Source organism: Phaenicophaeus curvirostris, chromosome 5, assembly GCF_032191515.1.
Source record: "Phaenicophaeus curvirostris isolate KB17595 chromosome 5, BPBGC_Pcur_1.0, whole genome shotgun sequence".
In the NCBI taxonomy this organism is placed as follows: domain Eukaryota; kingdom Metazoa; phylum Chordata; class Aves; order Cuculiformes; family Cuculidae; genus Phaenicophaeus; species Phaenicophaeus curvirostris.
The window spans coordinates 4387944-4405094 of NC_091396.1; the positions used below are offsets into that span (position 1 = coordinate 4387944).

At 37.5% G+C, this 17151-nt stretch overlaps 1 protein-coding gene across 1 annotated transcript; it reads left to right on the forward strand.

The window, feature by feature from the left end:
- Positions 1-375: 375 nt before the first annotated feature.
- On the forward strand, positions 376-15979 carry ZDHHC13 (zinc finger DHHC-type palmitoyltransferase 13). Its single transcript, XM_069857442.1, has 16 exons — positions 376-513; positions 913-1035; positions 1506-1583; positions 2591-2735; positions 4005-4069; positions 4647-4809; positions 5957-6082; positions 6391-6524; positions 7328-7428; positions 9153-9277; positions 9573-9635; positions 10016-10109; positions 11481-11564; positions 13375-13532; positions 14948-15045; positions 15771-15979. Exons 1-16 carry the CDS (start codon positions 407-409, stop codon positions 15904-15906), a joined length of 1800 nt encoding a protein of 599 aa, XP_069713543.1. The 5' UTR covers positions 376-406; the 3' UTR covers positions 15907-15979.
- Positions 15980-17151: the final 1172 nt, after the last annotated feature.

Genomic DNA, 17151 nt, shown 5'->3' on the forward strand with positions numbered 1-17151 from the left:
ACCTCCTTTCAGGTAGATGTAGAGAGTGGTAAGGTCTCTCAGCCTCCTCTTCTCCAAGCTAAACAATCCCAGTTCCCTCAGCTGCTTTTCATAAGACTTGTGCTCTACTCCCTTCACCAGCTTTACTGCCCTCCTCTGGACATGCTCCAAAAACTCAATGTCCTTGTGGTGCAGGACCCAAAACTGCACACAATATTCAAAGTGTGGCCTCACCAGCACCAAGTACACATCCATGTTTGTATTAACACATTTTGACAAGCGTAGCGTGTGTGTCCAGTAAAGAGGGTGCTGTGGTGTCCAGTGTGTTTGTTGGTTTATAGATATTTTGTTAATATATAGATGTTTATATAGATATTTTGTTAATCCATAGTGTAAAAACCATTGCCATGGGCCTCATCGACCTCATATGCACACCTGCCACAGTGCCCGTTGGGAGAAAGAGCTACCAGTTACACCAGGACCACATCCGATTGTTGAAGACCCCAGTACCTGTGATATTGTCAAGGCTACACAGTAAGTGTATGTTCTATGTGTGCAAAATGTTGGAAAAGATAGAAGTGTCCTCAGACATGAGCCAGGTTGGATATTTTTACAAAGGAAAATTTTACAGTTCCATTCTGTCCCCACAGTGAAATAAGAAAAATCATTTAAAGGTACTGTCGTTAAGTATTTTTATCATAAACAGTGGTAACTCAACCAGGTGTGTTTTGTTAGGTAGAAAATTCTACTCCTCAAGGCTCAGCCCAACTCTTCTTGCAAGACTTGTGTTGAATGCGATGTGGAATTTGCTCAAGTAGGAACTGTTGGGTGATGCTCACTGAGATTTACTTTTCCTTTAGTAGTGACAGCCTCTAACCTAGAGGATGCTTAGCAAGTGATAAGTAAATCAATATGTTTTTCTTCTCATTTAAGGTATGGATTCATAGAGCGATGCAAAGAACTGGTAGAAGCAGGATATGATGTTCGACAACCAGACAAAGAAAATGTGACTCTTCTTCACTGGGCAGCGATAAACAACAGACAGGAGCTGGTTAAGTAAGCTCTAGGAGTCCTTGTGAAAGTAACACAAGTGTTCTGCCTCTGTGGTTTATAATCACATCGTTGCTATTATACTTCAAAACACAGGAACATGCTGCTTGAGAAGAAAAGCATAAAAGACAAATTTAAACCTAATTACCTGTGTGAAAATGTCACTGAAATGTAAAGTTACCAAAGCTTCTTTAATTGTGAAATAATGTAGCAGATTAAATTAGATTTTCCTGGACTTGATTTGTCTTGTATAATAAAGATCAAAGCTGATTTTATAAGTGACTTGCTAATTACTATGTTTTTTCTTAAATGTTTTCTCAAAACAGCATCGTTTACTGCAAAAATACTCTTGTCCGTTTGCTTCTCTAGTGAAATTTTTTATGGGTTATTTACCATTAGAGCTATGTTATCCTTAGTGTAATGTTTTAATGTTTTATTATGTCTACTATTAATATTATTGTGTTGTTGTTATACAGATATTATATTTCCAGAGGTGCCGTAGTGGATCAGCTAGGTGGAGACTTGAATTCAACTCCCCTTCACTGGGCCATTAGGTATGATGCTTGTTAGCACTAATTCTAAATCTGGTAGTTCTAACTTATATTTTGTGTAGCACAGCAGTGGTCATCTTAAATAAAATTCTATCGTATGTTTATTTTATTGAGGTGTAAGGAATTTCACTGCATGTCCATAAAAATGCTGAGATCTGAATCTTGGCAAGTTTGCAGGCCACAGAGTTGTGTTATATGTGTATCTCTGTTGTAGTCACTCACATTCATATTTTGAAATCTCCCTGGGCATGAAACAGGGCTATACAGGCTTTGCCTTGTAAGACCCACCTCACCAGGTAAAGAAGATTCAGCGGTGTTAGGTCGCTGGAGTTTGCTTTTGATGCTTATTATGCACAGTTTAAATCTGAGAGTTGTGGTCTCGGTTCTGTCTGCTCTCAGCTGTTTTAGCTTCTGCACTAGATTTCCTTGGTGCACTCTTGTAAGACTCAACGCTGCCTGTCCTCCTGAAAGCACAAGTGTGTAGCAGTAGGACCAGCTTAAGACATCTGACATCTGGATCAGCATGAGACCTGATGCAGTTTAAAACCAATACAGCCTTGTCTTCTAGGACAGGACTTGAGTAAAGTGATCAAAAGAACAAAGCGCTGCTTGTGGAAAAACATAACCTTAAATAATTATTCTGGGATAACTTCTCTGAATGCAAATTCTCATGTTGGAAGAGCAGTGCTTGTCTCTGGGCTGGCTTAGTTCTCTGCCAAAGAAAGTCAGATCCTTCTGAGAAAGATTGCTCACAGGACAATCTACTGTGGATTAATCTTTGTATTCAAAATGAACAGTTTGCCTTAGACTGACTTATGAAGGTATATATTTAATAATATTTTCTGATACAAACTTTTGATTTTAAAAAAGTGATTTCCTGAATAAAACCACAACAATCTGAAAGGAATTTTTTTTTTGGGGGGGTGGGAGTGGGTGTCTATAAGAATTATTAAGTCAATGTTTTCATTAAAAGTCCAGTCTTTATAGTTCCGTTTCGTATATTGTTACAGACAAGGACACCTCCCTATGGTCATGTTATTGCTGAAATACGGTGCGGATCCCAGTCTTATTGATGGGGAGGGATACAGTAGCCTTCCTTTAGCAGTGGTGTTTCAACGCTTGCCCATTGTAGGTTACCTCATATCAAAAGGCCAGGTACGTTGTTGATATCCCACGTATTGTTTTCTACTTATAAGTAGCTGCCTGTGTGCATGAGACATTTCAGAATTAATAGTTTTGTTTTCTATATGATAAGCAGGTATTTAATAACTATTTCCCTGTGCCATGAGTTCAGAGAAACTTAGATTATTTATATATATTTTTGCGGGCTGGGTGTGTGTGTGACCACACATACACATTCACATACAATTCTGACTATTTGAGGAGAGTTTTTTAAGGCTATGGAGATTTGTGGTGCTTTATAAATAAAAACTGGCTTTTAAAGCTGAAACAAAATGCAGTATATGAAGTATAGACATTGTGAATTATTTTCTATTTGAGTACAATTTTGTAACTAATAATCTGTGCAATTGTCCATCAATTGAAGCATGCAGAATAGATGATCAGACTAGTTCTGAATTTTTAATTAGAAATTTCTCTGTTTTCTGTAATTTTATATTGTAACCACTTTGATACAATATAAATGATTGCTTATTGATGTCTGCGTAGCTTACATCTGAAGTAAACAAGGTTAATGACTAGTGTAACAATTTGCTAACAAAAATGAGAGGAGAGTTCTTGTGATCTAGACTGTTTCTTTGAAACGTTGTATATTAAGATTTAAACATCTTATACGTTTATTTTCTTTCACTTAGAACTTTCTTTAGTAGAGTAACTGACTTCTGGAATGTTAGTGTAGATTGGTGTATATCACAAACTTGAAGTTTTTTGCCTACCTATCTTCTCCCAAAAAATCAAAGTGATTAAACATTTATTAAGTAAATCTGCTCTAATGTCATAAAGCTTCATTGTGAAGAAGAAGTAAGACCATTAGGTAACACAAGTTAGACGTTTTAGTAATTATGTATTGAAATATAGAATCAATCCTTATGTTGTTGTTTTAATAAACTGGTTTTGTGTACTTGGACATTGTTACATACCTCTGCTTACACAAGGAAGATGGATAACATTGCTTTCTGAGCTACATTTTATTTGTAGTATTTTTGCACAAAAGAGAACAAGAAAGATGTTTAACTTGGTTCTCTTAAAAATATCCTTAGTGGAGACTCAGCATATCCTGAAAGGAGTCACATGCAAGACTCAGAAGGGGAGAAGACTGTTTAAATGAGTGTTTGTGTCCTGGCTTTTATAACTTGGTTTCTTTCCACTACCACAGTGAAGCTAAGCCTATTATAGCTCCTTATCTGACCATTTCTGTTTCCTGAATTCACTGTTAATTGCTTGTTATCTTTTTCTTATACTTAGAACATAGACACAACTGACTTAAATGGACAAACACCTTTGATGTTAGCAGCACAAAAAGCCTTGGGGTAAGTAGTGAATAACTTAAAAAGAACCCATTTTACTCTATCCAAAAAATGGTGGGGTGAATTTTTTCGTACAAGAACTTTGTTAAACTGACATTCCTTTTCCTTTAAGTGGTACTAAAATATGCAGAGATCAGGAGTTATGAAGTAGCTAATTGGTTAGAGCAAAGAAAGGGAAAAGAATTTCTAGGTGAAGTTTAGGTTTGCGGCTGAACCAGCTGCAGCGTCATTGTGCTTTTCAGAAATGAAAATAATAGAGATGGGCACAGTAAAATGCATTTAGAATAAATAAAATGTGCAGATGTAAGCTTATACACAGTGTTGTAGAAAGATATAATCTGTGTATATGCCTCCTCGGTGTTGAAATGGTAAGATAACATAGTCTGGAGGAAAACCTTTAGGGCAGTTCCTGAATTATAAATTTGGACCTCCCATCGATGAGCCTGTTCTGAGATGAGGCATTGCGTATCTGCTGTTATTTTGCAGATGAGAACAGTGAGTTTTATAAGCTATTCAGAAATTTAATCCCCGGTATAGATTATCTTCTGTTTGCTAACCTTTCTGCTCTATTTTCATCTAGACCAGAACCCACGAAGTTTCTCTTAAAGTTTAACCCCTCTCTCAACGCTGTAGACAACGTTCAAAAGAACACTGCACTGCACTGGGCAATAGCATCAGGCAACACCACTGCAGTGGATCTGTTGCTGGAAGCTGGTGCTAGCCTGGACATAAAAAATGCCAAGGTACAATTTCTTTCATGATACTTCCTTCCATGTGGCATGAATGTGTAAAATGAATGTAAATCAAAATTTGAGGCCACTTTTCTTTGGTTATTCTTTGGAACAGGAATTGACTAAGAGCAGGTATTCTGACCCTTTCTGAAAAGGAGTTAGCACCTTTCTTGTTGTGATATGGTACAAAGTATGAACACAGTTCTTTGCAATGTTTTTGTAATGAACAAGTCAAGCTTTTTAGTCATTCTGAACACGATTGTGTCCTTTGCAGATCCTCTCTCTCTCTTTCGTTCTCTCTTTCTCTCTCTTTCTCTCTCTCTTTCTCTCTCTCTCTTTCTTTCTCTCTCTCTCCTTCTCTCTCTTTCTCTTTCTCTTTCTCTTTCTCTTTCTCTTTCTCTTTCTCTTTCTCTTTCTCTTTCTCTTTCTCTTTCTCTTTCTCTTTCTCTTTCTCTTTCTCTTTCTCTTTCTCTTTTCTACTTTAAAGCATTGTCATGAAGAGTTATGACTTTGGCCATACTTTTAAAAATAACAGTGTCTTGGTGTACAGTGAAACTCAAAGATGTGTCATCCTGTGAAAACCAGTGTTTGGCAGTGCCTCTTGGTACATTCAGAAGGGCTGGTAACATATGAATCTCTTTGTGCTAATGATTGTTAAAACAGATATTTAGAGCTATAAAGGTTGAAACTATCAATTTCTATGAGTTGATAGATAGGTTTGTCTAATGTAGTTATTTAGGGGTTTTGTGTTAGGCTGTGCAGCTTTTCCATCTGCCATTTTTTTTTTTGTATTTGTATGTAGGACTCCTAGGTTATTGCTGTTTCGTTTTAGAAACTGAACATAAACAAGAAACCTTCCCTTTCGTTAGCGTGTAATATTCAAGCAGACAGTTTAGATGTTTAAATTATTGGAGATAGTCCAACAGCGATCTCAAATGGTTGCAGCCTGGTTGCAAATCCAAGTCTTCAGATGTACAAAGCACTGGATTTAGCATGTTACAACTCTGAATTTAACTTACCATTGCCCTTCAAAAAGAGGGACAGAGAAGTAACTGCCAAGTTATTCCTGTTTTAGCTGTGGTTTATTTTCTTGCTTTTGTTAAAAGGAAAGCATTTATGTACAAAGTCCATAAATAAACAAACATTTCTGTTGTTAAAGGGAGAGACACCGCTTGACCTTGCTTATCAAAGTCTGAATCGCTTAATGGTTTATATGATAAAAGAGGAAGAAAGAATGAGAAGCAGAAGAAATAACAGGTTACTGAAAATATTAGAGAAATACGAGGTAATTTCACTTATAATAATTAATGGAAATAAAACTACAGCATTCAGTGTTTAGGATAAACTTAACTCTTTTCTAACACGAGGATCTTATAAGTTTTCTGAAATTGGATGCACAAAAGTAAAACAGTTTAAAAGCATGTAGCAGTGGTTTGGGGTGGAGGATGTCATTCCCCCCCACTTTGGTGTGTTCATGTTGCACTTTGTCTTACTTGCTGTGAGTCTTTCAGCATTTATTACATTATCTGAATACTTTTGAAGTAAGTCCTGCTTGAATATTTTGTCATATTTTAACGATGATCCTTTTCATAGCTCTTCCTGCTGTTGGCATCTTCACTGGCATGGATGTGGGCCATAGGATATGTAATGAACTTAAGTTCTGATTCTTGGCTTGTGAAGGGAGTTCTGCTTCTCCTCCTGCTGTTTGGGATGGCTCTGTTTGTGAGGTTTGTGCCTTTTTCTCTCTGTGTATCTATGTATTTGTTGTAGATGCCATATAAGTTATGTAATGCAGTATTCTTTTCAGAGTTCAGTTTCACGGAGCATAAAAAATGCCTCCTGAAAAATGGTTTCAGACTGTGTGAAGGATTTAAATGTATGTGTTTTTTAGAATAACTGTAGAAATTGAACGCCATCAGGTGTGCAAAATAATAGTTCCTCATCACTGAAAGATTTGAAAAATTTGAAAACACTGAAGTGTTTTAAACAGTCTGTTAGCTAGTTTTGATGACAAAGAGAGTGTTATTGAAGGTAAGTACCTGGTAGACACTGAGATATCCATTCAGAGTGCTCAGAAATGTGCTCTATCTCCACTTTTCCTTCTGTATTTGTGATGCAGCATGGGTTTTAATAGACTATGCCTTCCCCTTTTGCTCCCCAGACTTCCCAGTGTTATCCTAATGTGTTTTGCAGGTTTCCTGCTTTCTTCAGCAGTCACTGCAACAGTCAGAGTTCATTGTAACGGTAATGCTATCAGTGTGCAAACGGACAGCGTTAGCACCTCACTTAGTGAGCATAGTATAATATTAGGCTGGAACGGAGCACTCCTCAGTTTTCTTTTTGCATTGTTAAACCCCTGCACATCTGGCTAAAGAAGACTTTTTAGTGACAATTCTTGTTTGCTTTGAGAGACTTGAAATATGCTTTGTATGTGAAGTTTTTAAAATAACAAAATAGATAATTTATACTCTATGAAGTTAACATTTTAAATACATTTAAAAAAATATTTTTTCTTTCAATATTCTTTCAGGCAATTTGTCGGGCTCAAAAATCTAAGATATCTTCCCACAGCGTTTCTGCTAAGTTCGTGTTTTTGGATGTCTGTGACCTGGTTTTTCTGGTTCCTGCCTAATATCCTTTATACTCAAGAAATACAATAGAACTTGCCTTACGGTTCCTAATAAATCCAAGCCTGGTTATGCAAATAGTAATGAGCAGATAATTCCGTGTGACTGTTAATGCCTGCTAAGATTGGTTTGCTTCCATGGGCAGAGGTGAAATTACTTTAACTTAAATTTATATATGGACTAAAAATCTGTACCTCCTTTTATCTTTAGCAGATGCTTGTGTACAATTCTGAAGTATTTCTTCTGTTACTGGAATATCAAAATGAAAATGTCTTTGTTTTAAACCTAATTGTGTCTGTTAGCATCTCCATGTGACTCTTTAATCTTCCTCAGTGAGACTCTCATATGGTGTAGTACAACAAATAACACATGCATTAATAATAATTTTCAAAGCATTTCGTCTTTCTGAAATGACACATCTTGCCAGTTAGTGGTATTTGTGCTTCTGCTTTTAAAGACACCACCATCTTCCTTGCCCTCCAAAAAACAGGGAACAAATTTCTTCATGTCCTGCCAAAATAAACCTCCCAGTGTCCTATCTGTCTTTATGCTTCATCCTCAGTGTAAAAGGCATTAATCTCTACCTTTCGTTTCCTTTCTTTAAAGTGCTGAGTGCAAAAATGTTTTAGTAGTTCACACTCACTTTTCAGTGCCTGTCTCTTCTGTTACGCAGGAGGAATCTGTTTATTTATTTATTGATTAAGTTTTGTGAAAAGGCCTTTAGGGAGGTACTTAGAACTGTAAATAAAATTTTCTACTTAACCATCTATAATATATTGCTACAGAATTTTAATTAATTTTTAATTGCTTCATCCTTTAAGTGGCATTTTCTTTTGTACTGTTCTTAATTAAGATGTCCTTAATAGAATTATCAGGATTAACTTTGATTAACTGATCAAGTATATTCCCAATGGGGATACATGCATATGCTTGTCTAAATGAAAATCATGTTATTCAGTGTTGCATTGTGAAGTTGTAAGGCTTTTGTGGTATCATCTAAATTAAGAAGAAAAAAATTCCAATGATAAAGGTTTGAGTCAGATGTTTTGCTGAAGACAGTGAGTGTAGCAACAATCTTGAAGGTCTCTACCATAACTTGGTGAGATGGAGAAGTGGATATTTTCCATTTCACTGTACGACCCTTTTTCTCATGAATGTCTTTTCCTTCTGGAACTGGTCACAGATCGTAGTGTTAAAAAAGCATTCAGTATTTTAGTTGTCTGTATTTCTGTCTGAATGAAAATCCAGCTGTTCTAATTATGGACTACTCAGCTCCAAAAAACAGTGGAAGTGCAAAGAGACCAGCAGTGTCAATAGGAAATCATTTTGACTTAAGCAAGTGCACCATACAGTTGATTCTAACACACACAGTTATAAGGCTGTTAAGAGGCAGCAGCAATATTCCATAATATATTATCTTGATTTTAATTAAAGCTACTTTGCAGTGGTTGCAGTACTCAATTTTTAGGAGTTATTCACACTCTGCAGTTTATATCATGGCTGAGTGGTCACCAGAGACAGAATCCAGGCTTGGGCTCTCTGACTCCTTGGTGGCATCATGGACTGTTCTTTAGGAGCCCAAGCTCTCTAGTTTGATGCATGAATTGCATTGATACGAAACTTGTCCCACTCCACATTCCCCTGATACTAATTTTGGAATATTTGGTCTGATGAATAGCACTGGTATAAGAATATATACAGGAATATATTCCTTAACCTGAATATTACAAGTAACCAATACAGTTCTTGATGTCACTGTCGTGTTCAGTGTGGTGGGTCTTTTTTATTATTTCTATAAAACTTGGAGAACTGATCCTGGATATATTAATACTTCAGAAGAAGAAAGAAAAGAGGTAGGTGAAACAAATGGAAGGGCTAACTTGATGTGATATATATTTTATGGATATTTCATTCAAATTATTTATTGCTTTTGGCAATACTGAGGTAGTTTTCTGGATAAGCCTGCATGCATGAAGTCACATTAGTCCATTGTGTTTCTCCTGGACCCTTTTTCATAGCACATATTTATTCCTATTGGTACTTGGTAATCAAAATGCTTATGAACTGCAAAAGGCCTAATGTAAAAATCTTCATAGATTCCCCTAAAAATGTGATCCAAATGCAAATGTGAACTATTTTGTCTTTCAGAACATTGTAGCTCTTGCAGAAGCAGGTTGCTTGGACTTCAGAACATTTTGCACATCGTGTCTTGTAAGTAAAGCTTTAGTATTTGTTTTCTTTTTTAACCTGTTTTTTACTTAATACTGCTATAAAAAACATTTTCTTCATTGCTTGTCATGCAAGTGTTACATGCACAATTTGTTCTCTATTACTTAGATTTCTTTTTTCTTTTACAGTGACAAATGAGATGCTTTGAAATGCTTGGATTCTAATCTTAATGAAACAGCGCTGTTGTTCTTGTTATTTCCATCTCATTTTGTAAAATTAATATTTATAGTTCTTATCTGTGTTGTGGTGTCTGTTATACAGTGATTGTACAAAATATAATAGTGCCCATGAGATGATGCTCTGGACTTTGAGCAGAAGAGATGCTTTAGCTGTGACTATTCTTTTCCTTCATCCTCAACTAGGTAAGGAAGCCTTTGAGATCTGTGCATTGCCTTGCCTGTGATTCGTGTGTAGCCAGATACGATCAGCATTCTCTGTGGACTGGACGGTGCATAGGTGAGAGTGTTTTATCAAATTTGAAAATGCCACTTATTTTAAAAGTTGGAGAAATAACATTTAGCCCCTTAGAGGGAGAGAGCACGACTGATGTAAGAATGCACAGTTGGTACTGAAGGGTTACTGATAGGTGCCAAAGGGGAATTAGTTAGATGGCAGAGAGAAAGGCAATTGAAATGGTTCTGCTCTAAAAGCAGAAAAGTAAAAAGCCCAAGACGCCTTCTTTTAAGAGAATAATGAACAGGGAATGTGATTGAGACTTTAAAAAAAAAAAAAATTGAAGACAGTGGCCAGAGTGAAAGCCGAACTGTTATTTTCCAATCACATCATACTAGAACTAGGGCAGCCTCATTGAGAATAGCAATTGGATTTAAAATTGGTAAGGAAAAGATGTTTTTACATGACAGCTAGTGAGGTTTTGGAGCTTGCTGCCATAAGGGTTTGCAGATGCAGGCAAACTTTTGGACAATGTGCCCCAAAGTAAATGCTAACAGAACTAGACAAATACGCGCACTGTGACATTTTAATGCAGTAACTGTGGATGAAGAGAAGGAACTATAGAAAGCAGCCCAGGCTTGCTTGTCCTTCTGAGCTAATGTTGCCTGTTGTCACTTTTGGAGATGGTAGGGTGGGGGGAGGCACCAAGGAAACCCCGTAGAGTGTTTTTCTGTTCTCCTGTTCTTTGAGAAACTCTCTTTCTTCCTTCCTATCTCATTACTGGTGATGTTCCAGATAGAAAGGTTAGAGCTTTACATCTGTAGCAATATATTTATGGCATATTCTTTTGCCAATAGCTTTTTTTTTTTTGTAATGTTAAAGACTTGGAAATGTGTTTACAGTGTTAGTCATTTACAAGGTGGTGAGACACCCTTCTGATGCATTGTTTCAAAGCTTTGAGCAATGCTGATTGTAATTTGAAGAAAAAATAATTTTATATCTTCTGTAACAGTTTCTCTGACAGAAGTCTGGGGGCTTTTACACCTAACGTTTGCAATTCTGAAGCGCACAAAGGTCAAACAATTAAATGGAATGGCTTAGATTTTTCAGTCATGTGAGACAATCGTACTGTGCATGGGGAGAGTTGTGGTTGCATAATTAATCTTCATCAAGCTAAAACAGCTGAAGGCGTGCTCTGAAGAAAAGACAAATTCTGGCTGACTTGATCAGCAGTGTTCTACTGTATAAATTGGAACAGCTTACAGCAGAAAGTTGAAAAAGAGATCAGCTTTGTCAAAGTCTCTTGAGGTTAGCAGATGTAATAATAATAAGTGAGTTTGATTATTTTTGTTGCTGTTAACTTAACGGGAAATGCAAATACTGCTGGATTTTAAAATGTCAAGATTTCTTTTTTTTTCCTTGCCTCGAATACAGGTATTGGGAATCATCGTTACTACCTGTTGTTCCTGTTTTTCCTATCCATGACCGGTGTCTGGCTGCTTTATGGAACTCTCCGGTGTATGTATCCATGAATTTATCTTTATTTAGCTTTCAAGAATGTGTGTGTGGTCTTTTCTATCAGCATTTCATTTCCAACAAGTGTAATTAAATCTGCAAAAATGATACTGTATTTCAGCAATGATGTTATCTTGTAATTCTGTCTTTAAATGAATCACAGGATGGTTTGAATTGGAAGGGACCTTAAAGATCATCTAATTACAACCCCCTCTTCCATGGGCAGGGATGTCTACCACTAGATCAGGCTGCCCAAGGCCCCATTCAACCTGGCCTTGAACACTTCCAGGGATGGGGCATCTACAACTTCTCTGGGCATCCTGTGCCGGTGCCTCACCACCCTCATTGTGATGAATTTCTTCCTAATACCTAATCTAAATCTCCCCCTTCCAGTTTAAAGCCATTCCCCCTGTTTCTATCACTGCACGCCTTTATAAAAAGTCCCTCCCCAGCTTTCCTGTAGCACCTTCAGGCATTGGAAGGTCACTATAAGGTTTCCTCAGAGCCTTCTCTTCTCCAGGCTGAACAACCCCAACACTCTCAGCCTGTCCTCAAAAATACGTCATGTCTCAATCTTTGGTCAAGTACCCAATTACATTTGTGTTGAGTAGAAATTACAATACAGCACTAGTGATACATCCATTGGAAAATACAATATCAGAAAGCAATTTTCTTAGAGACTAAATAGCAAAGCCATGTGGAGGAAGGTCAGGCTGTAGTTTCTAGTCTGAATACCCTTTACTGCAGTAGAAAATAAGTTTGTAAATACATCGCAAAGGCTTTATTGATACTTTTTTTTTAATTTGGAAATATCTATATTGAACACTTAGAAAAGTTTCTTCTTGTTTTTAATGTAGTGATAACATCGAAAAAAAGGAGAACTGTGTATCTCATTCATAAATCCAAACTGTTACTTCGACAAATCTAAGAAATTTCTTGGAGGAGAGTGGAGAACCCTTATAATGTAGATCCTGAGGATGGATTAATGTAGCACGAACCTTTTAAATAAAAAGTAGAGGGATTTAATTTTATTTTATATTACATTACATTATATTGATGTGAGTGAGTGAACCATGTATATTATAGAATGAAGTGAACCAGCTATGGCAGTGGAGGACACAGGACTCTCATGGGAACATGAGTTGCTTTCCTGTATTTCAGTATCGGTCTTTCATATGCAAAAAGCATATTATTTTCTCCTTTTCCTATGTGTGAAGGAACATGGGAGGAAAACCTCTTTATTGTTCTGCTGACATAGAGGCAAACCCCCATTTCTCTGCTTTTAGTTGTTTGGGGTTTTTATAGGCTAAAGACATACATGGGAGGCTTTAAGTATTTCATAAGAAATGTACCGAAAATGGATGTTCCAGTTCACTTTTATTTGATAGTGCTAAAATACTTTTTTCCTAGCATTGTCACCATAATGTCTTCTTTTGTTGATGAGAGTGTTTAAAATAAATGATAAATTCTTGTCCTGAAATTACAAATAAGCATGAAGCAAAATTTCAGAAGTCTTGGCAATGACAGATGATGACTTATTCCAATACGCGTAGTAAACTTTAAAATTAAAGTACCTAGCCAGCGCCTTGAATGTTCTTACTGTGGATTATGAACACATAATCTAAAGATTGTGCAGCCAGAATAGCAAGCAGTTATGTATCCATGTGGATGCTTTTAAGTGGGAACATGATATATTAAACATAGTATTTCTAGAGCATGTTGCTATGTAATATTCATTCTGTGCAAATAATCTTTGTTCAGTCTTAAGTGGCCTACATTAAAAATGTAATTAACTTACTATGTATCTTGTCAGATTGGTCAAACCATTGCACAACAAGTTATCAGCAAGATGGAGCATGGATGTACTTCACACAGATAACATATTGTTCTCCCTGGGTTTCCTACATCTTCACAGTAACCTGTTTTCATACTGTATGGGCTTCCTTGTGGCTGACTGTTCAGCTTTATCAGGTATTATTTTGCTTCATTTTATGCTCCTCTCTTAAAAAGTCATCATATTAAAACATTTATTTTCCCTAGATGTTTTGCTCTCATAAAAACTTCATGCCTTCTTTCCTTGACTCATTTATATCACATCTAGGTTCTTTTCTTAAATCTCAGGGTAGCCATTTACGTTTTACAGGTACCACTACACTCAGCAGTCTCATGTTAAATGTTGGAACACAGTCTGAAAATCATTCTTGTAACTGAGTTTTAGGGTCACTACTCATCAAAAATTCTAAACCAATAAAAAGATGTATTTAAAGGCACGAAACTTATTCAACTAACAACTGGTAATAGTGCCCCCAAAAGGGCACAAAAGCTCAGTAGCACAATTAGACCTGAATTGAAAATGCTATGGCAGAGCTTAGCGGTACGTCATTAGACTGCATTAAATCCCATTCCTACAATAAAAATACACAACCTGGATTTTATCCTGATAAAGAATGTCAAATTTCTTGTTTGTGTTTTTCTCAGAGAGAGTTTGTCCATGCGAACAAGATTGAGAAGAGCTGTCTTAAAACATCTAGGAAACAGCTTGTTTAGCAGCTTTTGTGAAAGATGGGTCACTTGACTACATGTTAAACATACTGAGCTGAAGACTTGGTTTACATTTTGTTTTTAAAAAAAAGAAACATCCAGAATTTGAAATGTGTGCTGTGAGATTTCTGTCATGGCCAAGACACTGAGATACCATCCTGGGAGAAAAAAAAAAAAAGAGTTCTAGGTAGAATATTTACAGTTAACTACTGTGTTTCATACACAGTCATTTGTAAATGTACTGCCTAATAGTACTTAGGTGTCATTCAATGAAGCAACCCTGCAGCTGTTTGTCAGGGCTTGTAAGATTTATATTGATTAAAAAAAATAAGGCAATGGAAAAAGGATTAGATAAGCAAAAATGGAGAAAAAAAACATTAAATTTTATTGTGAAACTCAGTGAAAGAAGACATGGAATCAAGAAAATGAAAAAGTTATTGTTGAGTCTCTGACATCTACTTCATCTTTTTTACTAAGCTACTTTGTCTTTTTCAGGGGATCTTTTTCTGACAGTTTTTGTGGTAGAATATAAACAAAATCTGAGGAGATGGGTGCTTCGCTGTTAGAGATCTTAAACTTCTAGAGACGTCTGTAAAAGTACAGTCTTTACAGTCATCTCAATTAAGCTTGCCTTCTCAGTGGAAGTGTTAACGTTACAGCTCGCCGTCTTCTTTTTTAGTCATTTAAAAACATATTTTTCAGTTATTAACTATGGCAGCACTTATTTGTTACGTATGACCACCTTCTTTTCCTCCCTCCCTTCTAATGGAATCTTTTGGTATCACCAGAATTTTAATTTGTGATGTTCATGTTTCAACCATTACTTATGTTTTCCTTTCCTTAAGATTGCATTCTTGGGATTGACCTCGCATGAGAGAATGAACCTCCTGATACAGAGAAAATCTTCTACGCATTCTATTTCACTCAGGAGAACTCCATACAAGTGAGTATTAGTGAACAGTGTGTTTTAAGCACGTACCTTTTCAGTGCTGATTTGCTTCACTACTTCATAAATGCAAAAAAATGGTAAGCTATGGACATGCTAGTCATGACAATTATGAGTTGTGCTAAGAGGAGGAAATGGACCTCATTTTCCTTGGTTAGAGCTTCCTTTGCCCTAGGAAATAAACAGCCAGCGTAAGAGCTACTAGAGTTCTTTCTACATGGCTGTATAAGAAAAAGATGTGCCAAAATCAGTCCACAGCTCTAAACAGCAGGTGCAATTTTGGGGGTAAGGGACGTTGTCCTTTCATTTCTTCATCAATCTCTGTGTCTGTGCTGTAGGTTAGAAAGAGAATTAAGGTATCAACTGTCCCTTTCTCTCTTCTATTGCATTACTTAATAAAGAAATTAGTACCTACGTTTCCCTATGTATACTAGAAATCCATCTTTTCTCGTGTGCGTTAATGGAAGAGATCTTACTAAGTAATAATTTTTAAATAATTGAGTTGATCTTAATCTGCTCTCACTGTTAAATGTAATACAGGTTGTAAAAGTTCAGCAAAGGAATAATCCTTGATAGAGAACTGTTCGTGTATTTTTTTCTCCCAGAGCTGTCTTCAATGACAGTTTTCTGTCTTAAGTACTGTCTCCTGGTGAACGTGTGTTTTTTGATGCCTGTAATCTTCTTTTGCTGGGGTTATTAATGGCTGTTTCTCTCATTTTCAGTCTTGGATGCTTCCAGAATCTTGCAGACTTTTTTCAGTGCACTTGCTTTGGTATGTTCAAACCCAATGTGGTTGACTGGACCAAGCAATACAACCTTCTTCATCTGGCAAAGGAGAAAAACGTTCATTCTGTATAAAGTTTTAGCTTAATTTCTAAAGCCACTGAGCTGAAATCTAAATAAAACTAGATATTTTGTTAATTTTTACAAATTTTTCTGAAGTGCTGTGGTTTTATTTCTGTTATTAAATATTACACCTATCTTGCATAAGCCACAGCAGGTTTACATATGGAACAGTCACTCTGTGTATACATTGTTTGAGCTGAAACTAGTTGAAATAGTACCCTTTAAATACCGACTTCTTTGCTTGCATTTGTTGTGTCTTAAATATTGTCTGAGTGCAGGGATGTGTGTGCCTGAGGAGCTTTGAACAACGGAGGGAGTGTAGAAGCAGGCACGGAGGGGACCTTATAGTGACCTTCCAGTACCTGAAGGGGCTACAAGAAAGCTGGGGAGGGACTGTTAGAAGGCTTGTAGTGACAGGACCAGGAGCAATGGGTATAAACTGGAGAGGGGAAGATTTACATAAGATGTTAGGAAGAAATTCATCACAGTGAGGGCGGTGAGGCCCTGGCACAGGTTGCCCAGGGAAGCTGTGGCTGCCCCATCCCTGGAGGTGTTCAAGGCCAGGTTAGATGAGGCTTTGAGCCCATGGAAGGGGGGGTTGGAACAATGATCTTTGAGGTCCCTTCCAACTCAAACTATGATTCAATGAAATGCCTATGCTATCACCCTCTCCTCGGCTGCACCCCCCTCTGAGTACAAGCAGCCACTTAGGCACCCCCAGGATCCTTCCTCCTCCCCTAGCCCAGCCCATTCCACGATTCTCCCACCCCAGACGCCTCCTGCCGAAAGCAACAAGAAAGCAGGACCCCTCGAGAACCTTCCAGAGCCGCCAACAGCGCATGCACAGGGAGCCTTGCCACTCACAGCCCGGGGGTGGGACGGGGGTGGAACCCAGCGGGTCCCAGGAGCTATAAAATGCTCAGTGGCAGAAAGTTAGCACCCTTACGCTGGGCGGACACGCGCGTGTGGAGGCTTTGTGGGCTCAAGGAAGGTGAGAAACTCTACTTTTATCTTTTTCTGCCCTTTTCTTACTCTCTTTTTTCATTTTCCTTCTGTTTTCTCTTTGCCACCTTTGGGGTTTAGCCCTGCCCTGGGTGAGGCTCCATCCCTGCTGGTCTCTTAACAACCGCAGCCGTGTTTCCAGGTTCAAATTGCGTCTTTGGAGAGTCGTTTGTAGGTGGTTGTGGTGACGATCGGCTGGGCTCTCGGTTGCCGGTGAAGTTCTGGTTGCCCCGGGTCCCTCCATGGTCGCCTTGC

Coding starts and splice junctions, on each gene's coding strand:
- ZDHHC13 (XM_069857442.1), top strand. CDS start 407: ATGCACACCTGCCACAGTGCCCGTTGGGAGAAAGAGCTACCAGTTACA. Junction 1,584..2,590: donor CCCCTTCACTGGGCCATTAG/GTATGATGCTTG, acceptor ATATTGTTACAG/ACAAGGACACCTCCCTATGG. Junction 15,046..15,770: donor CTCAGGAGAACTCCATACAA/GTGAGTATTAGT, acceptor TCTCATTTTCAG/TCTTGGATGCTTCCAGAATC.